This window comes from Benincasa hispida, chromosome 4 (assembly GCF_009727055.1).
Source record: "Benincasa hispida cultivar B227 chromosome 4, ASM972705v1, whole genome shotgun sequence".
In the NCBI taxonomy this organism is placed as follows: Eukaryota; Viridiplantae; Streptophyta; class Magnoliopsida; order Cucurbitales; family Cucurbitaceae; genus Benincasa; species Benincasa hispida.
Genome location: NC_052352.1, coordinates 50,765,138 through 50,783,766, shown reverse-complemented (window position 1 = coordinate 50,783,766; position 18,629 = coordinate 50,765,138). Strand labels below are relative to the sequence as shown.

At 32.5% G+C, this 18,629-nt stretch overlaps 1 protein-coding gene across 1 annotated transcript; it reads right to left on the bottom strand.

Moving 5' to 3' along the window:
* Nucleotides 1-1,543: 1,543 nt before the first annotated feature.
* On the bottom strand, nt 1,544-3,475 carry LOC120075040. Its single transcript, XM_039028188.1, has 5 exons — nt 3,101-3,475; nt 2,910-3,013; nt 2,659-2,830; nt 2,452-2,571; nt 1,544-2,359 (listed from the first exon to the last, which is right to left on the bottom strand). Exons 1-5 carry the CDS (start codon nt 3,284-3,286, stop codon nt 1,826-1,828), a joined length of 1,116 nt encoding a protein of 371 aa, XP_038884116.1. The 5' UTR covers nt 3,287-3,475; the 3' UTR covers nt 1,544-1,825.
* Between the last annotated feature and the right edge of the window lie 15,154 nt (nt 3,476-18,629).

Sequence of the window (18,629 nt, the reverse complement as noted above, 5' to 3'; positions counted from 1 at the left end):
ATGAAATACATAGTGAAAAGTAAAAGAAAGTGGAAGAAAAGTGTAGAGGATGCTGGAATTCGATGAATCTTTGGCCTAGAAATCGTATCTCATACTTATCAGGATTATCACAATACTGTAGACAGCGCTGCAATGCTACATCTTCAATTGTCCATGCATATAAGTGATAGCGCCACAGGGGAGCATCGCAACATTGTACGTTTTTTGTGTCTTCTATGGGAAGAGCTGTGTGGCAGCGTCGAAGGGAATTGCAGCGCTCTTGCCTTGGCATCGTGCGCCAGCACTACGTGACGCCCTGCCTCAAGGGCCTTTTCATAATTTTGTCAATCTTTTTCCAGTTGATGCTTTGAGGCTCTGTTTTGTTCCATTTTAGCCCAATTTTCGTTTTGATAGTCAATTCTACCTCTTTGATGCTCAAGACTTATAAAATCACGAAATAAAAAAGTAAAATCACAAATGAGTCCGAATTAAGTAGAGATAGATAGCACCTTTCGGGCGCTATCATGTTCCTTGTGAGAATTTGCCTACTTTGGAGAACTATTTTTCATTGTTAGGATCCGTTGACCTCGCCAAGGCTATGGCCATGTTTAAGGAAATTACTAGATCCATTGAAGTTGGTATTCTTCCTTTTTAGACCAAAGTAAACTCTTTATTCCTTTGGAATCTCTTGGTTGAGAAAGCTAGATATGCTAATGAGAGTAAAGCTTTCATGAATTCCATTCGTGATTTCCATTATAGTGGTTCTATCCTTGGATTCCTTATAGTCAACTATAGACAAAACTTTATCATTCATGTTTTAGCTTCTCATGCCCGTCAACTTGGCTTTCCTGCAATTTGGATTGATGCTCATCCTTCTTGGGTGGATTCGACTCTCCTTGCTGATTTGTCTTCCCTTTCAGTTTCTTTGTTTTTCTTTGTTGTTCTAAAGGAAAAAAAAAGAAGATAAAACTCCTAAACTTCCATAAAAATAATTAATTTAAACACTCCATTATAATTTATTTTCAAAATCATTAAGCCATAATTTTATATAAAACTATTTAAATTGAATGATTAATGTATTTAGAGAGAAAAATGAGAATCAAATAGATAGTAATAATTTTTATCTACTCGTCTTCTAACCACTCAGGCTGCACCTGAGATTGATTCTGGATTCTTCCTATATTTTATTTTAACTTTAATTTTATCATTAAAAGTAAGATTTATTTTATATATTTACTCTAAACAATTATTTAATAATTATAAATTATAAAAAAATGATATTAGGTACGTTTTAATTATTATATCTAAAAAATGATTGTTTAATATGTATTTACCAAACATTTATAACCGACTTATTCAACAATAAAACCTTAGTCCATATACATACATATACCAAATGATCAAATTATATTGACTTATTCAAATCCATATGCATTTTAATAATAAGGTAAATTAAAAACAATAAAAACAGTTTACTTGATTAAATAATTTGGATGTCAAAAAAAAAAAAAAAAAAAAAACCAAAAAGCAAATGTGAATATGTCAAATTCATGTGAATATACCATTGTCTAACAACCAAAAATGTTGCATTTTCCGTACATTACCAAAATTTCCAAACCACATAATTACATAGCTTCCATGATCTTTCCACACCAAAAAATAAAATAAAATATAAAAAGAATCCAAAACCAAACCCAATTACGAAAGTAATATTCGAGGGCATCTTAATATACTTATTTCTATACTCACATAAAAAAAATAATTAAAATATTTTAAATAATAAAATTTAGACATGTCAAATTATAATAAGACAATCTGCACTTTCATTGGGAACTACATATGTTCTTCAGTGTCCTCGCACTCTTCTTGTTCTCACTGAAATTGGCTTCTTCTCCAGATTTAAACGGAAGCTTCCCTTCTCACTTACCTCTGTCTTCTCTACCTTCCTTTCCACGTTCAACCCATTTTTGACTTTTGAACCTCTCTCCTCATCCATTTCATCTCCTCTCATTTTGTTCCCTTCTTCTTCTTCTTCTTCTTCTTCTCCTCCTCCTCCTCCTCTTCGATTTCGATTTTCGGTTTCTGGGTTTGGTTTAGATTCAACTTCTGCTTTCTCTAACTCTTGTTTATCATGTGGAGTTGTTCCAGAACCAGGGCTTTTCGGGCTGCTTGGACCATCATGGGAGCGGGAGAGCTCCATGGCAGCTCGAGCTGCAGCAGCTGCTTGAGCTGCGGATTCGAAAGCGGCTTGCGCTGCATCAGCCACATCTTTGTACTTCTGTTTAGAACCAGATGCGACTTCAGTGGAGAATTGCAAATTCTCTACCACTTCACTTCGTGGCTCTGGCTGGTTTTGCCTTGTGTTTCTGGTTAGTTTTTCCTGTGATGATCAGAGACAGAATCCCAATTGCCAATCAAATTTGGGTTTAAGATTTTGGGTTTGCAGTAAAGATTAAATCTGAAGCTTCATACCTCATTGGACGGAGGATGGTTGTCAATTTGCAATACAATCCCATTCTCAGAAGCAATGGCTTTCAGGACCTCCATTCTACTCTCCAAAGTGGGCTGCCTTGTGGAAAGCTTTTGCATTAACTACAGAAACAGAGCACGAGATTAATAAAGAAGGAAAACAGAGCATGTAGTAAAAATCGTGAGTGAATGAATAAAGAGATAAGATACCAAATGATTGACTCCACAATTGTTGCGTAACTCAACAGCACGAGCAGTGAATTCCTTGCCAAAACGAGTGGTCAGAACTGATTTGATCTCATGAAGTTCAGGGAAATCCCCACATCTGGAAGCAGCAAATAGCAACCCTGCAACTGCCTCTTTCAATTCCTCAGGGCACTCGCTGAATTCAACAACAAAAACTCAAATCAAATCAAAATCAAATCAACTGTGGAAGAAGGAGATTAGAGTAGGAAGAAAACCTTTGTTGCTCGAGGAGGGTGGTTCTTTCAAGCAAAAGATTGAGATACCCTTCAATCAAAACATAGGCATCCAGAGCATTCTGATCCTTAATAACTTTCTCAACCTATGGATAAAAAAAAAACAGAACAAAAATCAATAAATTGGAATGGGAAACCAAAAGATGAGAAAAGGGGGAAGAAGAGAGACGGACACGGAGGAGAGCGCGGTGGTGGTTGGGGAGTTGAAGGAGTTGGAGGACGTCGGAATTGGCCTGAGAGCATCTGACACGGCGTTGGGCGGTGAGAATTGAAAGGCGAGAGAGAGCAAGATTGAGAAGGGGGCGGAATTTGGAGGCTCTGAAATTCCTACCAAGAAGAGCATCCAGCTTCCTTCCCATGGCGAAATGGGTTAATTGAAATGATTTAATGGAATTTTTAATGGGTTTAGATTATATATGAATGTTGTTTCAGAACAGGAGAGTGTGAAGAAGGGTTGAAGATGAAGCGCGTGGGAAGGGTTTGGTTTCTGTGTGTTGCTTATAGACGAAGTCTTCGTTAGCCCAAACCAAAACATTTTTGTGTGAAAACCCTCCAACACGCTTCCATTAACCGACTTTTAGTCTCCACTTCCCTAATTAGCCCACAAAATTTTCATTAATAATATAAATATTCATATTTTAATATTAAAAAATAGGTACGGAGATTTGAACATCAACCTTATTTAGAAAAATATATATCCATAATTGCTATTGAACTATGTTCACCTTAACGCTATTTTTTTTTTTTTTTTTTTATGTAACTCAATTTATGTTATGTGTTAAACTTACGTGACATAATACTTAATGTACTTCTAGAAACTTAAACAAGCAACAAAGTCTATTTCTTTTTGAAACTAACCATTAAATCGTTTATAAGAGTAAAAAAGATCAAAGGTAAGAATTTCTTTTTGATCGTGGTCCACCCCACGGGCGTATCCAAGCCTCAGGACACCTTTGGGAGTCTGCACGTTCCAAAGGAGAAAGTTAAAGCCTCGAATATTGAGTTGGACTTTCCGACCTTGCTTCATTTCACCAAAAGAGTGATAATCGAGCTAAGCTTATTGGTCAAAACCATATGACCTTGGTGCTACACCTATGCTGACACAATCAATATTACACACATTTCAAACGAATGTCAAATGAGACTCTATAAATAGTCTCATTCCACCACCTCAATTGATAATAAAGCATCAAATTAATTACTTTATTAACTTAAGCATTGGAGTGTCTGTCGAACTCTTTACCATACCAATACGAATGAACTCCTTGGACCAAAACAGTTGGGTGACTTGGACACATGCAAACACTTCTCAAATTTTCTAATTTCTATACTATATTTCTCTTTTTTTTTTTTGTGTGTGTTTTAAACTTACTATGCATAGTTCAAAAATAGTATAAATTGATATATACTCATTTTCTTGGGTTTAAATATTTAAATCTTACCCCATATTTGTTACATTAAAAAATAATAAAATAAAATATGTAGAAAAGTAGAAAATTAGCATATTTTTAAATAACCGAGTCTAGATTTAAAAAATATCTGAATATTGAGAACTAAAGTATATATATATATATATATATATATTAGTAAAATAAGTGGAGTGGAGAAGTCTGGACTCCTGCTTAAGGAAGTTAGTATATAAAAATTACCACTAAGTTTAGCTCATATATATTGAGTCCCTATATTAATTTGAATTTTGTTGATTTACCTTTCTATTCAATCAATTGTATCGTGTCTAAACCCTAATTATCATATAAGACTTATAATTTTATCAATTAAACCTTTAAATTTTTATAAGTTAATCAATTTAGATTCTCAATTAGGATCTTTTCTAAAATTGTCTATGCAATAATCTAATCGTCCGTTTTATTAATGACTTTTGAAGAAGCTTACACATGTATAAAAGTTTAATGCATAGTCGATTTTCAAGTGTAATTTTAATAAGGAATCTCGATTGACACTTATAATAATTTAGAAATTGTATTAAAACAATTATATGTTTTTCACGATATTTTTTTAACCAAATCAGAAGAAGGGTACTAATGGATATACTTTTACTAAAATTTAAGATTTAAAATGATATAATCATTAATTTAGGATTTAAATCCACGATGTAAATGGAAAAATTCCCTAAGATTAAAAAACCATCCACTACATTTTAGAAGTTATTGGATTCCATCGTGGGTATTTTTGCCATTAAGTGAAATAAATGTCTACTTATCAACAAACCAAAAATAAAATAAAATAAATAATTAAATAAATAAATAAATAAAAAGGTGAACAATTTCCTGATACCCTAATTAAACATACTCATCCTCTGCAAGGTTATATATAATCCAATGGAAAAATACTTATATGCAACATTTTTTGCTGGATTTTCCATTCTTCTTTTTCATAAATATTTTAAATTTTAGAATTCGAGTGGTTTTCAAATAAAAGATAATTAATTGACTTATTTATAAATAAATCAGAATACTACCATCTAGAGGTGATAGACAGCGATAGACATCTATCAATATTACGGTGACATTTTGTTATATTTGAAAATACTTTCGACAGTTTTACCATTGAAAATAATTATCCTTAACTTTAATATTTTTAATTATTTAATTCTTTAATATTTTTAATGGAATCTGTTTCATTAAAAACGTGTGCAACCGAAGAATACACAAGTATCATTCTAAACAATATGTCATTAATTTAGGTCTCATTTGGTAACCTTTTATTTTTTTTGTTTTTGTTTTTAAAAATTAAATATATTCTAACTACATTTATTACAATGATTTATTTTGTATATTTCTTAAGTACAATGGTTGACTTCTTAGTCAAATTCCAAAAATAAAAACAATTTTTTGAAAGCTACTTTTTTTTTAGTTCTCTAAATTTGGCTTAGTTTTTAAAACTATTGGTAAAAAGTAAATAACAAAGAAAGAAAGTTAGAGGTAGAAGTAGTATTCATAGTATTAATTTTCAAAAAAAAAAAACAAAAAATAAAATAGTTACCAAACGTATTTATAATTTATTTTTAAAAAAATTGTAATGATCACATGATAATTTGTAAGCTTTTTCTCAAAGAAATCTACCTGTAATTCAAAGAAGTTTCCATTTGGTCCCACAGAGTGTACCACACGCAGATATGTGGTTGTTGGGAAATTTCACAATTATTTCTTTTTATCTGTCAACTTAACAATGAAATTCCTTCTCTAATATCCTAAAGAAAGACTACTGATGATTTGACATGTAGGCCATAAAGGTTCCGTAAGGTTAAGAGAAAAAATGTTAACTATTATTTTCCCCTAGTGCATGTGCATTTGATAGTATTTATTGATTCAATTACTTCTTGAGGGAAGAAATGATGTGTAAACAAAAATAATCTTCAAACTCAAAAGTGAACTATATATCGATAATTATTTGCTCTACACGGATTGAAAACAAACCACAACGATCGTTCAACAGGCCTTCAAGACTTGCTTTTAGTTTCACCCAAAATGCCTCATATTATTAGATATGGTTGTCTTCCTTTATAAATCTATGATAATCATCTCCTTATTTAGTTAATGTGAGACAGATCGTATTTCCAATATCTTAAATATTTGCTCTGAACTCAATTCAAGATCAAAATAAAGAAATGAGAGAATTCTTCAAATTGAAATAAGATATTCCAAATGAAGAAACAAATTGTTATTTATAAACCTAACAACTTAGTAGCTCTCCAAACTAAAAAAAAGGGCAAATATCAATTTATATGGTGAATATTAATTTATACCCCTGAACTTTAGGGGATGTATCAATTTAAATCTTAAACTAATACTTTAGTCAATTTAAATCTTGAGCTTTGAGGGTTGCATCAATTCAAACCCCAAACTAATAATTGAATCAATTTAGACCCTTGACTCTCGTAAGTATATTAATATCAAATTATCTAATATGCCAATTATTCTGAACAACAAACGAAAAAACATTACGAAAGTAGAAGGCTTAACGACAGGATTAAAAGTCCCAAAATAGTATATACCATCAATTTTATCTAAACCATGAGCAACAAAGCGTGTCACAATATAGTATTCAATATCACCATTTGGTTTCAATTTTATCTTACACACCCATTTGCATCCAATAATCTTATACTCAGAAGATATGGCTGAACAAGATCCCAAATACCATTATGAACCACAACTTGATGTTCTCTGACTATTACATCTCTATTGCATCTCTCCATGCAACATTTTAACAACATTTTAAAGATAGATGATGTTAGGATAAACACTTAATTCTTTGGATCCATTATCCCCTCTTATGTGAATCTAATAAGAAATTAGTTAACTATAAATCAATAATAATTATCAAGAAAGACACAAGCAATTCTAATGTTGAAAAACTTCCTTAATGTGAGGAGTAAGAAACCATGGACCGATGTCAAAATCTCCACTATAATCAATAATATTACAATAAGTTCTCCCTACTTACAACAAATAAAATATCCAATCTTGTTTCCATCAAGTACATCAAGCTTCCAACTAAACTTCGATACAAACCTGGATCAACTTCTTCTCCAATATCATTTTTGCTTAATTTCAAATTTACATCCAAAGGTGTGTTACAAGAAAATGCATTTTCCATCCTGAATTTTTTTAGCAAATCACAAACATACTTTTCAAGGACTTGACTACTAACTAGCGGAATCAATTTAGATCTTAAGTACTCTAATTTTGTTGATTAAACGAAATAAGCATGCATTCTCATAAAACAAAATCAGGGGTAAAAAGATACTACCTTTGTAGCCCAAAATCCATCTTGGTTATGATCTATTCTTTCTCATGATCGATTTGTAGATCACCACGAGAGTCTTCCCGATTATTCTCCAGCCTTAAAACGGGATGGTGGGATCTGGTAAGTGACAAAAATAGGAGAGAAAAAGTACAAAGGTTTGAGAGAGAAATAGGGTTAGGATTCTTTAAATCTCAAGAAATTCCACTTTTGCCAAAAGGAATAAATTTTATAGAATTATTTTATTTATAGGCAAAAACATGCCAATCATCAATTTTTTAAGTTAATGAAAATTTGATGCTCAAAATTCCATTAATCTGAGTGGGATTAGTATCTTCAAGTGGGGTGAACACCTAGTAATAATATTTTAATCAAATTTACAAAAGAATGATTTTTTTCACTAAATCATTCCACTAACTTGGCCAAATGGTCAAATTCTTACTCTCAAAGTCTATAATCAATATTTTGACTTTATCTCAATTTTGACTTTCAATCCAATTTTGACATAGTCAATAATTTTGACTTTTAATCCAATTTGACCTTTTTTTATTTAAAAATAATTTAAATAATTAATTTTAATTTTAAAAACTTAATTAATTTAATATTAAACCCACATTAATCTCTATCAATCCTAATTGACAATTTTTGAATCCCTATTTAAAAAGTTACCATATTTAAATCTTATTTAAATATCTTTCTCTATCTATATATATGTTTAACTCATAATTAAACATTAAGTTAAATATATCGGATATATTTAACACTTTACTCTAAAAAATCGAATTAAAAAACTTCGAATTCATTTGTCACATTGTTCTAAGGTTTAGTCCAATATGAGCTAGTAGGGGAACCTAATAGACCTACAGATCATGAGCTCCAACGATCCGGGAGTAACTAGCTAAAATCTTTAACCTAGTCAACCAACATTTGTTGACTATCGGGACACTCCATTATAGTTCAATAGTTGCACTCTCCTCACTATAGATATATTTCTATCCATTCGATATAACCATCATCAGTAAGTTGACCCTTCAGAGGTCGTTCGTAATTACGGCTGGGTCAAATATTCATTTTACCCTTGTAATTACCTTTTATTCCTTAAGTCCCATTAATTCTTCAATGAACAATTGGTTTGTGATTCAATCACTAAACCAAGTCCTTCTTAGGCCAATGATAGGGTGGGCCCCAATGTTCAAGACCTGGAGTTAGCACTTAAGGGAACAACTTCTCTACTATCCATAGAAGCAGGTAGGAGTGAATTGTGTCTTACACCCTATGTCTCTAGCTATCTACCCGATTTTACCCTGAAATGGGAGGCATATTGAGTCAGTGTTAATGAGCCACCTTTACCCATGCAGATCTAAGGATAATCTCGAATAAACAGGAGTTCATAGTTAGCTCAGGATTAAGGTTAAGTTACCTAGGCCATCGTATTTGAAATAGTCAGTTTTTAAACAGTAAATAGTGTTATAAAGTAAGAGTGACTTAATTCTTAGTCCGGTCTTATACAAACTCTTTGCATAGGACGCCTCCACTCGCATGTACTAAATACAAAATGGGTTGCATCCAATAGTGTTTTTAGAATAAGGTACCCAGTCTTATCCATATACTATAGACTGTTTAAGCTATTTACTCGAAATTAATCCACTTTTATGTCTCTACGTAAAGTCCAAGTATTCATGTTATAGCCATGGATCTTAGTTTACTGGATTTAGGATTTTCTAAAACTAAATATGCTTTTCACATATTCAATAACAACTTTATTGAATAAATCTTAGTAACATCTTTATTAATAATATCTTTATTATTTACAAACCACGAGTTTTAGGACATAAAACCCAACATACTCTCATTTGGATTAAAACTCCAGTGGTAACAAATATATACAAAATGTTGAATTTTAAAGGAAAAAAAATACAATAAACTAGGGCATACATATCCACGGTTTTTCTCCCACTTGCCCTAGTTTATATATCCCATTGTCCTAGACTCACTAAGTGACCTCTAAACACTTTAGTCATGAAAGTCTTTGTAAACGAATCAACAATGTTGTCCTCAGAGGCTATTCCTATTACAATAGCATCTTCTCGTTGAACAATCACATGGATGAGGGATATTTCCACTCAATGTGCTTTCTGTGCCTATAGCTTCTTGGCTCCGTGAAATTTTCAACTGCGCCATTGTTATCATAATAGAGAGTGACAGGCAGATGCATATTTGGAACTACTTCCAAATCGGTGAAAAACTTTCTGAGCCACACAGCTAACTACGCTGCTTCACAGGCAGCTACGTACTCTACTTTCATGGTAAAATTAGCAATATAACTTTGCTTGATACTCTGCCATACTACTGCTCTACCATTTAGGGTGAACACTGATCCTGATGTAGATTTTCTCAAATCTTTATCTGACTTGAAATCAGAGTCAGTATATCTTGTAAGGATCAGATTCTTACTACCATACACGAGCATGTAGTCCCTCGTTCTTCTAAGATACTTGAGGATATTTTTAACGAAAGTTCAATGTGCAAGTCCAAGATTGGACTGAAACCTGTTGACAATTCCCACTACATAGAAAATGTAGGATCGTGTACATAACATAGTATACATCAAACAACTACTGATTCATAGGAAATGTGTCTTATATCCTCAAATTCTTGAGGTGTTTTAGAACATTGTTCGTGTGATAAGTGAATTCCATGCTTGAAGGGTAGCAAACTTCTCTTGGAATTTTGCATCTTATATCTAAACAACATCTTGTCAATATAGGATACTTGAGACATGGGTAAAGTTCTTTTCTTGCATTTTCGAACTATTTGGATCACAAAAATATATTGAGTTTCTCCCAAATATTTCATTTGGAATTGAGTTGCTAGTTTTTTTTTTTTTTTTTATCAGTTGGGTATCTTACATAATTCCCAATGATTATGATATCATTCATCGACATATAACACGAGGAATGCTACATATGTGTTGATTATCTTCTTGTAGACACAAGATTCGTCAATATCTTGTTCAAAGTCATAAGATTTGATCACAATATCAAACCTTGTATTCTAGGATATAGATGCTTGTTTCAAGCCGTAAATGGATCGTTTAAGCTTGCAAACTTTTTACTCTTGATCCTACTCTACAAACCTCTCTAGTTGAGAGATATAGATACTCTCATCAAGATGGCCATTCAAAAAAACTATCTTGACATCCATTTTTCAAATCTCAAAATCATAAAAAGTGGCAATGGATAAGAGTATTCTAATAGACTTTAGCATAGCAATAGGGGAAAAGGTTTCTTCATATTCCATCCCCTCTTTCTGGGTATAACCCTTCGCTACAAGTCTAGCTTTAAAGGTACGTAGCTTTCCAGTTACGTCTCGTTTTCTCTTATAGATCCATTTACAACCAATAGGTATGACTCTATCTGGTTGCTCTACAAGTTTCCAGATCGAATTAAAGTACATTGACTCCATTTCGAGGCCCATGGCTTTGATCAACTGATCTTTGACGTCATTATTAGGTATGATGGCTTGAGTTTCTGTTAAACCCATGTAATAGTCAGATTGTTGCATAATCCTCCCACTACGTCGAGGTACTCTCAACTCTTGAGATAGATGTGATTAATCAAATGTACTTCATCAATAACTCTTGTTGAGGGACTAGCCTCATCAACTAATTCTATTGATTTATCTCTAAACTTTTGGAAACTTCACGCATACTAGTTTACTGCGAGGTTGATGATATCTTATGCGATTTTTTTTTTTAGAGAAAAGTAGCATTTGTCTATACAAATACTTTATTTTTTTCTGATTGAAGAAATATCTAGTTTTTTTATTCTTTCAGGCAGTCTACGAATAAGCATACTTTTGAACGACGTTCCAATTTTTTAGGGTTTGTACCAATACATGTATCGAGCATCCCCATATCTTAAGTGATATAAACTAGTTTTACGCCCTTTCCATAATTCATAAGATGTTCCAGAAACACTTTTAGAGGGAATAACATTGTTCAAAATGTAGGCAGTAGTTTCTATTACATATCCCCAAAACAAACTAGGTAAATGAGTATAGTTCATCATTAATCGAACCATGTCTAATAAGGTCCTATTTCTTTTCTCCGATATACCATTTTGTTGAGGCGTACTAGATGCAGAGAGTTGTGACTGAATTTCATGTTCTATCAAATAGTCTTGGAATCTCAGGTCCAGATACTCTCCACCTCGATCTAATCGAAGTGTCTTAATTCTTTTACCTAACAAGTTCTCAGCTTCAGCCTTATGCACATTGAACTTTTCAAGTGCTTCGGACTTATGATGAATTAGGTAAACATAACCCTACCTTGAATAATCATCTATGAAACTTATGAAATATTCATACCCCACTCGTGCTTTAATATTCATTGGTTCACAGAGGTCCGAATGCATGAGTTCTAAGGGTTATTTGGCACTAAGACCTTTTCTAGAAAAAGATCTTTTAGTCATTTTACCCTCAAGATAAGACTTGCATGGAGGTAAAGATTTGTCTTCTAACTGGTTAGATGATCTCTTTTAACCAATCTCTCAATCCTATTGATATTAATATGGCCAACTTTTAAGTTCCAAAGATATGTACTTGAAGAAACTTTTTGCCTTTTATTTTTTGTTTCAGCTGTTTTAAATATCTCAGTATTTAAAATAGCTTTCGCTTTTGCCAGTTTTAACATATATAGGTTGCTTTCTAGTTTTTCATAACAAATAGGAATACCTCTTTTGCTAATGAATATTTCTTTGATTTCAAAAGATACTTTGTACAATTATTCTAACAAACAAGAGATAGATACAAGATTTTGTTTCATTCCTGGAATAAAAAATACATTATCTAATATAATGAATCTATCTAAAAAAAACCAACTTTAAATCTCCCACTGATTTTGCTGAGACAGGCTCGGTTCCAATCCTAAGAGTTATCTCACCTTCTGCAAGCGTTCTCCTGGAACTAGTTTCCTATAAGAAGAACAAATATGGTTAATGGCCCCTGAATCTATTATCTAGGTGGAGTTATCATTTTCCACTAAACAAGCTTCAACAACCAGTAAATCGTATTTACCTTGTTTTTCCTTTCTAGTTTCTTTTTCTTTTTCGGCTTTCTTCTACCCAAGGAATTTCAGGAAATTTATTTTCCAACGTCCATCTTCGTTGCAGTGGAAATATTTTCCTTTGGCTGCAACTTGAACCTTGCCTTTGCGACCAGTAAGATTTTTCCCTTTCCCCTTACCCTTCTTTTTCATCGGAACATTCTTGTTCTTAGAAGAGGAAGAAGGGCCAAATTTCATCTTTGAGGGCGATCCTCTGTAAAACATTTTAGTGGTGGCAAAATTTGCCTTCATTTCTTTTCAATTATGTTTCAAGAGAGACTGATAAGTCTATAGCTCATTGAATCATTGCATTTCTTCGAAACTGTAATAAGCTCTACGGAAGAGACTCTAGAATAAAACTTACTTTGCTCTTCTCATCAATGACAGCTCTGTTTACTTTTGCCACGTTGAAATGGACCATCATGTCCAGGACATGTTCTCTAACAGAGGTCTCTTCTTTCATTCAATAGTTATAAATGTATTGGATGGTATCATGTCTAAGGGAAAAGGACGGCTATCCAAACATCAGTTCCAGAGATTCCATAATCTCTTGAGTAGCAGCCTTCTCCACCGTGTTTCTTCACCAATACATTAGATATGTTGGCTAGAATGTTGACTTGGACCTTATCGTTTGCCTTTATCCACCTGTTATATTCATCCCGAACATTTTGTTTTCCATTTAAGCCAAGGTTTAGAGGAAATTCCTCAGTTAAAACAAACCTTAGATTATCAGTAACTAGTATTGTGTTTAAGTTTGATTTCCACATTGCTTAATTGTCTCCATTAAGTGTTTCAACAGCAAGTAGTTGTACTATTGAGCTAGTCATGCTTAAATATATAAAAAAACTTATTAATGAATTGCCATTAATCCAATCTTGTTTAGCTAAAATAATGATGTACCCATTATTATTCTTATTGCAACCATACTTCAAAGGTTTAGAGTAATATCCACCTAGGCGTAGTCTATTACTTGTCCTTTGAATCGAGAATTTCTCGACTAATCACTATACCAGAATAACTCATATTCCAATAGATCTTTTTCGCTATTGTTATTTTGGTCAAGAAGTTACTAACACTTAGTAATTCCTATAAGTGTGACCCTTCATTTTAAGACCTTGGAGATCAGAATCAAAAGCTCTCGAAGTTGGAAAAACAATGCTAAAAATAGATCTATGAGACCCTATCCATTTCTGGAGTGTGTTTTGAGTCCCATGATATAACCCTTCTAAGGGGTGGTTGCTCCCAAGGCAGACTCGCAAGCGCATCATTGAAATCTCATGATGCAACCTAATGGAGGAGACCACAAAATGTGTTGACACATTTCGTTCGCCCACTTACTATGAACAACTTCCCCTATTCACCTTGTTATTGACTCATGCAAACACTTTCCTACTGGAAGCCGCTCCCATGGAAACTCAAAACCGAGCATAAATCTTATGATGTGAATGCTTAGGGACGTGAGAGCTAAAACTAATATCTCGTATATTATTAATCTCCTACTGAAGTGTTCTATTTGTTTTGAGTAAATATATACTTAGGTATATTCTGGTTAATAAATACAACCTAAGTCTAGGTGTTTATCTAAGTATGAAGTTTATATTTGATTTAACTTACGATGTCTAAGTGATAAACCAATTTATTAACTAATATAGCTCACGCATGCTCATAAAATCAGGTGAACAAAAAACTTAAATACTGACTCGATCTCCAAGTAGGGTGTGTTCTGTAAACAATCAACTTAAGTACCCCCAGCCTTAGACAAGATCGTGCCAGGTGAGTTTTGCTGTAACCGTAGTTTTACAAAAAATAAACCTATCGCAACATTGGGAAGTTTATAGTAAAAAAAGTGCAAAATAAAAGCATTCTACCACTCAGCGTTGTGACGATGCTATCGCAACGTTGCAACACTGAAAGGCAGATGCATCATGGAGCAATCACAGCGTTGCAACGCTCTGAGGTTTGATGAAGTACAAGTGGCGTGTGTGAGGACCTTCGGCTGCACTTGTTTTTTGACATGATTTCCTTTATATTAATTAATTAATTAAATAATATAATAGTTATATTAATTAAATCAATTAATTCTACATTAGGGTGTCAAAATTGGGTCAATTTTTGTTGTTTAGATTAATTTAATTATGCTTTGGATGGATGTTTAAATTATTATTTGAATTCATATTGCATATTGTATGTCATATAGATTCAAAATTGCTCAGCTTAGGATAAATATGTACATGCATCATGAATAAATATAAAGGGTTATATTTTATAGATGCATGATTAAATTAGCATGCTCATGCATCATGATATAAGTGTTATGTTAGTGACGTATGATTAACCTAAGTATGTTCATGCATCATACTATATATTAAAATTGTTATAATAAATACTGAAATGATGTATGTGAATGTTTATTTTTGATGAATGATTTATATAAGTGTTATATTTATCAAATAAAAATTAAATTTGCATTGAGCATGACATTACTTAGATAAATATAATTGTTGTATTTAATCGATACATTAGATGCAAATTTATAGGTTTTAAAAAAATAATAAAATATAAGAGTTATAGTTTTAATGAGATAGGTTAAAATCTATAATCAAGAGTTGCATGCAAACATAGGTCTAAATTAATTTTAAATAGTTTAAAATTGATCAACCTAGACTTATGTTATTTTTATTGAGATTAGGAATAGGTTAATCCTTTTAATTTGTTTTAATAGGATTAAAATGAATTTATTTAAAAGATTAAATTTATAAAATAATTACCCATAAGAGACCTTTGTCTTAGGAAGGTTTTGTCTAGGAGGGAGTATTTAAGCTAACGGAAACGGAACATCTCCACTTGGGAACCGACCTAGAAGGTGAATTGGCAAATAGTTTATAAGCATGCAATAAATGATTGATTTTTTCAAGAGTTTAATAAATGAAATCAAGTATTGTTAAATTATTCAATATAAATGTTATATTGAGCAAATTTAAAAGGACTTAGATAAATTCATTAGCCGGATTTTAATTAAGTATAATAAAATCCTAAAAATATTAGAATACTTTAGTGGGAGGTGTTACTGGAGTATAGTATATGCCTTAGTTCATTGTATTTTTGTATTTTATTTGTATTGTATGTTAGTCTCCCTAAGCTTTAGGACAAGTGGAAGATTGTTGGGAATGCTATCCTATATCTCCTTGCAATCTCGTAGTTTGTAAACTCTATATAAACATATTGTTGTTAATAAAATAAGTATTATTTTATAAAGATATACTCAATCAAATAAACTAAGATCCAAGGTTATTTCATGTAATTTAAACAAGTATGTAGATAAATACAAGTGGATATTGTTTAAATAATAACCTGAATGGTCTGTAGTAGATGGATAAGATTGGGTACCTTATGCTTGTGACACTACGGATACGACCTACTTTGTAAGTGTTACAAGTGTTGTAAAGTGCTACAAATGATCTAATCCTTAACATTCACATGGAGGCATGCGAGCAGAATATTCTATACAAAGAGTTTGTATAAGACTGGACCACGAAATGATTAGTCTCTTTATATAATGTCGTTAATAATAGAGACTTACATTTCACTAGGATGACCATAGGTGACATGACCTGAATCCTGCGTGAGTTGTAAACTCCTGCTCATGAAGGTGGTCCTTGGATTTATATGGGTGAGAGTGGCCAGATTGCCAACTCAAGAAACCTACCATTTTGGGGATTCGTCTAACTGGGGAGCTAGGAACTCAACTATGCAAGACGAAATTCACTCCTTTTTCGATGTAGGGCCAAGTAGATAAATTGCTCCTTTAAGGGCTGATTCTAAGTCTTTAACATAGTGGCCACACCTTCTCCTGGCCTGAGAGGACTTGTCATAGTGGGACTATGACTTATTGTTCATTAAAGGAATCAATGGTACTTAAGGAGTTAGATGTAACTACATGGGTAAAATGATATTTTGGCTCAACTGTACTTACGGGCAATTTGTGAAGGGTCATCGTGATGTTGATTGGTTATATCCAATGTACAAAAAAAATGATCTGTAGTGTGAAGAGTGCAACTGTCGGTCTTTAGTGGAGTGACCGACAATTAACGGATGTTGGATAATTTAATTAAAGAGTTTAATTAATTATCCAAGTACTGTTGGAGCTTCAATCTACAAGTTTATAAGGTCCCCATTGCCGCTCAATAGGGATTTAACCTTTGGATTAATTCGAAGTGTTCAAATTATTTGAGAAAATTATTAATATATGATATAATTAATTATAATGTATTTGATACATTATATATGAGAGGAATTTGAATATGATTCAAATACCAATTATATGAATGAGATTCATGCAATTAAATATAAATATGATTTACATTGAGAGGAATTAAAAATTTAGATATGATCCAAATATCGTATGGATGAGATTCATATAAGTGGATTTAATATAAATGTGATTTATCTTAAGTGCCCTGTATAGTGCAGAGAGAATAAAATTTATAGTTTATATTGTATTTGATGCAATATAAAACTATAGGCTATATATTATATTTGATAAAACATATAGTGTATATATATAAAAAGTAATGATTTTTTATATATATATATATAATATATTATAATATATTATTTATTAAAATATTTGAAATTAATAAAAAAAAAGGAGTTATAACCCCCTCCCCACAGTCTTCTTTAAAGAAAACTAACGTATGATAAAAAAAAAGTTGACATGGTCATCTTTTTTCTAAGATTTCTTACAGAGAATAGTTCTCTGAAAGAAAAAGGTTCTCTGAAGAAACTTCCCTCTCATCCTCTCCTTCTCTTTCCCTCTTCCAAAGATTCAAGCAAAACCTAAAACTCTTGCTTGAATCCTTTCATCCCAAAGAGAATAGAGAGCGTTCTCGAGTGGTGGTGTTTGTGCGTGAAGAAGGAGATCCGCATGGAAGGAGTTCCATTCATGGCTTGTACAAGGGATTCCTTGAAGAAAGAGTTCTTCAGGGGTGAGGTTTCTTTAAACCTATTTTCTTTGCAAAAGCATGTTGTAATTTAATTTTTGAATGCATATCTATTTGTATGTTTACTGTAAATTTTGTATTCAATAATTAATGGAATTTGGTTGATCCTCTTCCGCTCAAGGTTCTCCTCATGTCGAGTTTCCTTTAATTGGTATCAGAGCCAGGTTATTGGTTTCTGATTCCAAATTCCATTCTTGTATTGAATCCTTTACAATTCTTGTGGGTTTTATAATCTGCAGTGCGTTTATGTGATAAATCTTTGTGGATGCTTTGTTGATGGATGTTTCGTGATAGAATTCTCGTTTTAAGGCTTTCTTTAAGTTTTTAGAAAGTTGGTTTGTAAAGGCTGCGTTTTTGGGCATTAAACATTACAATTGAATCTGTAAATTTGTTAGTTTTGAGTCGCTCGTGAAGCTTCAAAAAAGGGTTGCAAATCGAAGTTTTGATGGAGAAGACGAAACAGAGGTTACCGCATCGTATAACTAGAGCTAAACGATCGGATAATTTTTGTTATGTGTTTGTGTAGAGTTTGTTACACGATCGTGTATTGATAACTTGTAGAAATACAAGTTATTTATACCATCTTATTTAGATTATGCAGCAAAAAGAAGGAAAAAGTTGCGTCGGATGTATAGAAATTGGCTTAGAAACGCAGAAGTTGTAAAGTATCGGAAGCACACCCGCTAACCCTATTGCAATGGAAAAATGGAACGTCCAAGTCTTTGTTTTGTAGGAAACAGGTCACCGCATGCGACAATTGCTCAAGGAAAAAAAGAGCAACACATTCGCACTGCATGCGACGGTCAATCGAGAACGAAAAAGAACAACGCA